This window comes from Ipomoea nil, unplaced genomic scaffold (assembly GCF_001879475.1).
Source record: "Ipomoea nil cultivar Tokyo-kokei standard unplaced genomic scaffold, Asagao_1.1 scaffold2928, whole genome shotgun sequence".
In the NCBI taxonomy this organism is placed as follows: Eukaryota; Viridiplantae; Streptophyta; class Magnoliopsida; order Solanales; family Convolvulaceae; genus Ipomoea; species Ipomoea nil.
This window is the reverse complement of record NW_017619356.1, coordinates 2,857,772-2,864,721: the sequence shown is the minus strand read 5'-3', so window position 1 is coordinate 2,864,721 and position 6,950 is coordinate 2,857,772. Positions and strand designations below refer to the sequence as shown.

The 6,950-nt window shown below is 32.2% G+C and overlaps 2 protein-coding genes across 2 annotated transcripts; one reads left to right on the top strand and one right to left on the bottom strand.

The window, feature by feature from the left end:
• Nucleotides 1–2,543: 2,543 nt before the first annotated feature.
• LOC109162298 (protein FAR1-RELATED SEQUENCE 5-like) lies at nucleotides 2,544–2,909 on the bottom strand. The gene has a single exon (XM_019311010.1). The coding sequence runs from the start codon at nucleotides 2,907–2,909 to the stop codon at nucleotides 2,544–2,546; it is 366 nt and encodes a 121-aa protein (XP_019166555.1).
• Nucleotides 2,910–5,198: 2,289 nt separating this feature from the next.
• LOC109162285 lies at nucleotides 5,199–6,383 on the top strand. Its single transcript, XM_019311005.1, has 3 exons — nucleotides 5,199–5,622; nucleotides 5,725–5,883; nucleotides 6,015–6,383. Exons 1-3 carry the CDS (start codon nucleotides 5,209–5,211, stop codon nucleotides 6,285–6,287), a joined length of 846 nt encoding a protein of 281 aa, XP_019166550.1. The 5' UTR covers nucleotides 5,199–5,208; the 3' UTR covers nucleotides 6,288–6,383.
• Nucleotides 6,384–6,950: the final 567 nt, after the last annotated feature.

Sequence of the window (6,950 nt, the reverse complement as noted above, 5' to 3'; positions counted from 1 at the left end):
CTTTGGGATGTTGTTTGGCCACTTCTGTGTGATGATGCAGAGTTCAATCAGCGACGAGAGTTACAAAATCCAGGTAAATTTTATTCACGAAATGCCTAATTAAAGTATCTATTGTATGATATAATTATGATTATAACATTTTTTATACTACTAAACATTAATATTAGTTTTTTTCACATGAGAATTTGTTGCATACAAATGGTGATCCAATCCAAGGAATTGTGAAAGTACATTTCCTATGTTTCGAGAACAACATGACGCTGATTATTTAATTAGTCGAGTAATTTTGGCCCCAACTCTTGAAGTTGTAGACGAAGTTAATGCGTACATGACCAACTTGAATGTTGCCGAGTGTAGGACCTATTTTAGTTCTGATTCGGTCTGCCCCACTGAGAGTACCTCTGATGTTGTGGCTTACCACTCCGGAGTTATTGAACGGGCTAAAATGTTCTGGGTTACCAAATCATTGCTTAACATTGAAGATTGGGTCTCCTGCTATGTTGTTGCGAAATATTGACCCTTCAGCTGGGTTGTGTAATGGTACACGGTTAATTATTACAAGATTAGCAGACCACGTTGTTGAAGCAAGCTCTTATTTGGCAATGCAGCAGGCTCCAAAGTTCTGATCCCGCGTCTGTCCCTAACACCATTTGACAGTACATTGCCCTTCAAATTTTAAAGGAGGCAGTTCCCGCTTATGCTGTCCTATGCAATAACAATAAATAAAAGTCAAGGACAAACGCTTTCTACTGTTGGCCTACTTCTGAGAAAACCTGTTTTTGTACATGGCCAGCTATATGTTGCATTGTCTAGAGTCAGTTCACCAAGAGGGCTTAAGTTACTCATTCGCAACGAAGATGAAAAGTGTGCTTCTTCAACGATGAATGTTGTGTACAAAGAAGTGTTTAATAATTTATAATTTATAACAACTACATATTATTAAATCTTTGTTATAAATTGCATGTTATTTGGTGACATTAGTACTTATTTAATATTTTTGCAATCGTATATGTACAATTATGTGTAACTATATACTTGTATGTGTGTGTGTGCATATATATATATATATATATATATATATATACTATTTATGAATTTCTTTATTTATTTTCATACCGTGCAATGCACGGGTGGAGTACTAGTTAAAAAATAAAACGAACCACATTTCTTATGTCTTCATTGTTCTCATCGATCAAAATCAATTCTTTTCATTTGTCCCAATTGACAATTGTTGTCGATCTGCAATTAAATTCTACAATAAGAGATTAAAGAAAATTATTATTATGAATATTAAATAATATTTAAAAATAAAGAAATTTAAATGGAACTATAAAATAAGTTCATACTACATACCATATTTTTATTTTTCAATGCACAAGTACGCTTGGTATGCCTTTCTTTTTTAGAGTTGAACATGTAATTCCATTACTTTTAAGCTCTAAAGCTCCTTTCATTCTGATAGACCGAGGACGACCTTTAGTAGTCACACGAGGAGGATCACGCATTGCTACATTATTATCATCATCATCTTGATGACTTATCATGCTTGTCAAACAACCAGTGGTACTAGTCATGTCATCATCAATCTTCAATGCATCTAACTTTTTGAATAAACATTGCAAGCATTCTATTGTGGTGTCATAATGCTTTTTTGAACGTGAAGCTTTTTCAGAAAGTTGTAATGAGTGAACCATGATATTATTAAACAATGATGTTGAACACATATTGTAACTACTCATATCTTCTTCATTTGATGTGCTTGTAATTTCTCCTTTTTTGCATCTATTGTCCACTTTTTAAAAATGTAGTGCATAGGTAAAGAATATACATTTTTTCTTGATAAGAACCATCAACTGGTGTCTACAAAGGATGCCCAAAAATTCAAACATGTGACATGAGCACTCTATCGTTGTTGACGAACTCATGAATGTCACTATGTACTCTGGTTTTTCTTGTCAAACTCATGCACCCTATATACAGACTCATGCTCAATAGTAATAATTTTTTCTGCAACAAATTGCTGAGAATGAATCAATTCGTCTTGAAACATTCTAAACATCTTTCTTGTATAAACCTTTGAAGCTTCTTCCTCCATTGGATACAATGTTTTTAAGATAGGTTTTGAATTCAATGTTTTGAAGGTTTCTCCCTTTCTTTATTGTACCTTGCGTCAAGAGCCTTGTCATATTGAACAACAAACTTACTTATTGGTGTATTAGCATTTATATAATCTTTATTTAATGTACTTATTCATACTTTCACTTCTTTGAGTAGTAGACATTCCAGCACAAAAACTAGTACGTACATAAGCAGGAATCCATTTTTCACGAATGGAATACAACTTCTCAAGCCAACTATTTCCTCGTAAAGCATAATTGTCAAGAATTTTTTTTCCCATTCTACTTCAAAAAACAAGCACATGACTATGATCTTTAGTAAATTAGATATTACCCATTTGTCTTCGTCTTTTCTAGATACATAAATCATGGCTTTGCATCCCATGCGTGTTTTATCATATGGAGGTTTTTTCCTGTTGTCTCGCTCTAAATATTTTTTGCACGGTAACCTTGCTTTGAACAAACAAACTCTTGTCCAATAACCATTTGATTCTTTCTAGACTTTACTATGCGGCTTTTGCGAATTCCAAGACCTTCATATTTTGCATAATTAGTATAGCACATTAAAGCATCATCTAGTGATTGAAACTCCATTCCAATACATAACTCTATTGCGTCATTATTCACATCACTCTTCGCATCCGCATTGGCATTTTGTTCGATCTCACCTATATTAAATTCACCATTATTCACCAATTCATCATGATTGCTTTCACTCAATTCTGTAGTAATTTCACAACCATGATCTTCAATTTCGACTATATTATGGTCTTTATCATGGAAAGTAGCCATTATTAATCTATAAAGAAATATATAAAGGGATTAGAACACAAGTAAACCCATGAATAGTAGTATTTTAGGTTAAAGATTATTGTCACCAAGCAGAAAAATAGTAAAAAGAGAAAACATATGAGAGATGAACAATATAGTCATTACAATGTTCGATCATCATTCTTAGCCACTAACAAAATTATGCATATTATGCTCTTAAAATTTAAAACCCAAAACCCATAAATCAAGTTACAAACTCAACCTTTCCACTTTATATCAAAATTAAAGTATAGATTTTTAGAGTTTACAAATTAAAAAAATAAAATAAAATAAAAATCAATAGCTTAAAAAGATAATTTCAACAATAAAAAAATAGATATAAACAACAACTTACCGAAAGAACTCTTTACTAATAATACAGATAAAGATTCTGACAAAGAGAAAAGATTGACAGGTTGGGTTCTTTTTGAAAGAGAAAATTTGGATTTTGATGAATATATATTCTTACAAGATGTTGCAATTGTTTCTAATAGTGACTAAGGTTGTAATTTAAATTTAAGAGTTTAGGGTTTAAATAGATTTAGGAGTTAAGATAGATATAGGAAATTCGATGGTTTTGTTAATTAAAATTTAAAAATTCATAATTATAAATATAATAATTTACATATCAATTACAATTCTTAATTTAGAATTCTTTAATTTTAGTGTCCAGAAAAAGAATAGGAATTTATTTGTTTATTAGAATGCTTTTAACAGATTTTCAAAATAAAATAAAATTGCTTTAACGGGTTGGGTTGGATGGGATATTAATATTAATTCAAAATTATTAATAATTAGATAATTAGTAAGTAATAAGTATGTTTTTAGAAAATAGATATATTTTGTTAATTAGAAATAAAAGAGTTTCTTAAAAAAAAATACAAGTCGTAGATATTTTGTAAAAAAAGATCCGATTAATATTGAATTTATTTTTAATGATGTGTCATCTCCTCCTTCCACCGCCGATGTAAAGCGTCTATAGGTGCATCAAATATTAATCCTTTTCCTAATTCAAACCTTAATCCAAATTCTGCGGACAAAATAAATCCACTGCCAGCACACAATATTTTTCCTAATAAGCAGCTTTTCCACCGCCACACTGTTCGCTATATTTTCTTCAAAGTCGAAGTCGGAGCCGAGAAGTGCAAACTCAACGACGCAGTTTTCTGACTGTCTCGCCCACACTGCCCAGCCATAGCGAAGGTTTGGAGTTTGGATTCTCAAGAGTAGCTGTTCGCGCCGCACATCCAGCCTAAAAATCGGAGGTTATTTAATTTGAGCATACGCAAATTAGCAAAATTAGGGATTTAGGGTTCTAGCGGTAATCTGCAATCACAAATTCACCAAGTTGTTTAATGCTTGTATAGTTGTATTGTCCGATTTGTTGGCGACTGGGCAACGGATTCACCCTTTGAGCTCCCTGAGGAATTTCATTATCTCTGTAATTTCTCAGCTCACAAGGTTGCTTTTACTGCCTTCATGTGAGTTTTCCAATTGATTCTTTATTATTTACACTATTGGGATTTCCTCTTCTTTCTTTTTGCTGGTTTAATTATGTGGGGGAGGATTATTGATATTATATGTCTTTACAAATAATAAATAAACAATCTGCTGCCTTCCCCTGTGTGTATGTATACATTCTTCCGCCTTTCCTTTCAATCCCAGACACTAACTTCATACTGTGATTATAATCTTTAGGGATTAATGTTCAATAGATGTTCGTAGTGCGATTGAAATTGATTTCGATATATATTTATTTGTGTTTTTCTACTCTGCAATTTTTCATCCTTTTGTGTTGCAATTTAATTGCTATCGCGGTATCACCAAGTGCACTCATTTTAGGATATTGTTTTAACTTTAATTTGTTTCTTCTTTAAATTGCATATGTTGAAGTTATGTAAATGATGTCGGGAAGAGATCGAATCAGTCAACTTCCTATAGAAATACTTGACAATATTTTGGGATTTTTGCCGATCGTAGAAGCTGCTAGAACTGCCGTTTTGTCTACCATTTTGGAGAGATTGTTGGTCCCAGTCTCACACAGCTTAACTTTGATGATAAGTTCTTTGCTTATGTTGGGGAAAAATATTCTGGCAGTTATAATCGCACATCAACCTGTATGTATGTAATCAACCAAAGTTCTCATGCGGCACCATGGACCTATTCGGAATTTGCCTTGGTTTTTGATTGTGACTCCACCAATCATGAGTGATACGCATGGTTCTCGAAAATTTGACTTCGATCAATGGTTCCTTTTTATCACTCAAAAGGTGTTGAAGAAATGAACTTTACTTTTCGAACAGAGTTTGGTCCAAATAGATGCTTCGGGCTCCCAAATTGCATATTATCTTGCTCAACTCTCAAGAGGTTGGATCTCTGCGGAGTAATATTTCCACCAACAATAAATGCCCCTTTCGTATTTCCGAATGTCACTTCACTTAGTTTTGATGTCGTTATCTTTAGTGCTATTAATATGAATTGTGTTATAGATGTTCCTATGCTTGAGACTCTTTCATTCAACAATTGTGTAAATACATCATATTTCAACATTAAGGCTCCCAGGCTTGGCAGTTTAACACTCCAGTATTATTGCAATGATGACGATATCGACGATTATGTTCCTATTCTCCCGGTTAGCTTGGACTTGTCATTTATTCATACTCTTTGTTTGGATTTCAATTTCAAGCCTTTCAAGGTATATTAGCCAGTACTTTCTTCCTTATTTTTTGGCGGACTATTATTTATTTGAAATATATTTTATGAACTAATCCGTTTTATATATCTTTTTGTTTCCAAGCTTTTTGCCAGCGAACTTACTAGATGGGGACCTGAACTAAATGTGGAATGCGTGGAGTTATACGATGTCAATGTTCTTTATGATGATGACTTCTCTTCATTTATTCATTCATTACTAATATGTCCGAAATTACGCAAGCTTGACATATATCATTTATACGTAATCTTCATTTTCATTGATAGATTATTTAATGAAATTCTACTTGTTCTATTATTGTTTCGCATTACTTAATACAAGGTTATACCGGTGTAAAAGATGAATTGATTGAGGCTTTTTTTTTTTTTTTGAAGTTTTATGCAGAAATCTCTAGATCTATACTTTGGGAGGAACTTCAAAGTGCAGCTAAAGTGCTTAAAATGCTTCACACTTTTAAGCTTAGATTATTCAATGGGTCAAGGTTTGAATTGCAATTCATCGAGGTGCTACTTGCTTGCTTTCCCGCACTTGAAAAGGTTGTCATTATTCGCCATATGGAGTTTGATTCCAATGAGGAGTTTGAAATCATGCAAAAGTTTTTTCATTTTCCTCGTGCATCAAAGAAAGCAAAAATTGTTTACATATAAGCATCTTATTATATTTTTGTTGAATTAATATATGCATCTCCTTGATTCACTCTTTGAGTTCAATATTTTGTAATGTACTAATGGTTAACTCGAGTATCCTTACTATTTGAATCTTCGAGAACACTACCCTTTTTTGGTTTTGAATTAATCTTATGGTTGCTAGCTAGTTATCTACAAATATGCCAAAGGGAATGGACCTATTTTGTTGTGCTTTATAAAAAAGTTAAAAATATAAGAATTTTTATTTTCAATAATGACATAATGCATCATTCCTCCAAGATAGAACTCTAACAAGCCAGACAGCTGAAAAAAGAAAAAGAAAAAAAATATGGTGTTGATGAAATCAATCTTTCTTGTTCAGTAAAAGGATACAGGGTGCCGAATTGTATATTTTCCTTCCGAACGCATAAGAGATTTAGGGTGTGTTTGGTTCGTACATGAAAATTGGAATCGGAATGTGAATCAAATATTTTGTAATGGTAATGAGTTTTGGTGAAAGTATTTTGCATGTTTGGTAGTAGGGTGAAATTTGAATGATTTTTTTTTTTTTTTTGAATGATTATCATTATTGTTGTTTGATTATGTATGATCCTATAATGGGAATAAATGTTTTAAAAATACAATTACAAAAAATCAAGACAAATTATTTTAATATAAAGACAT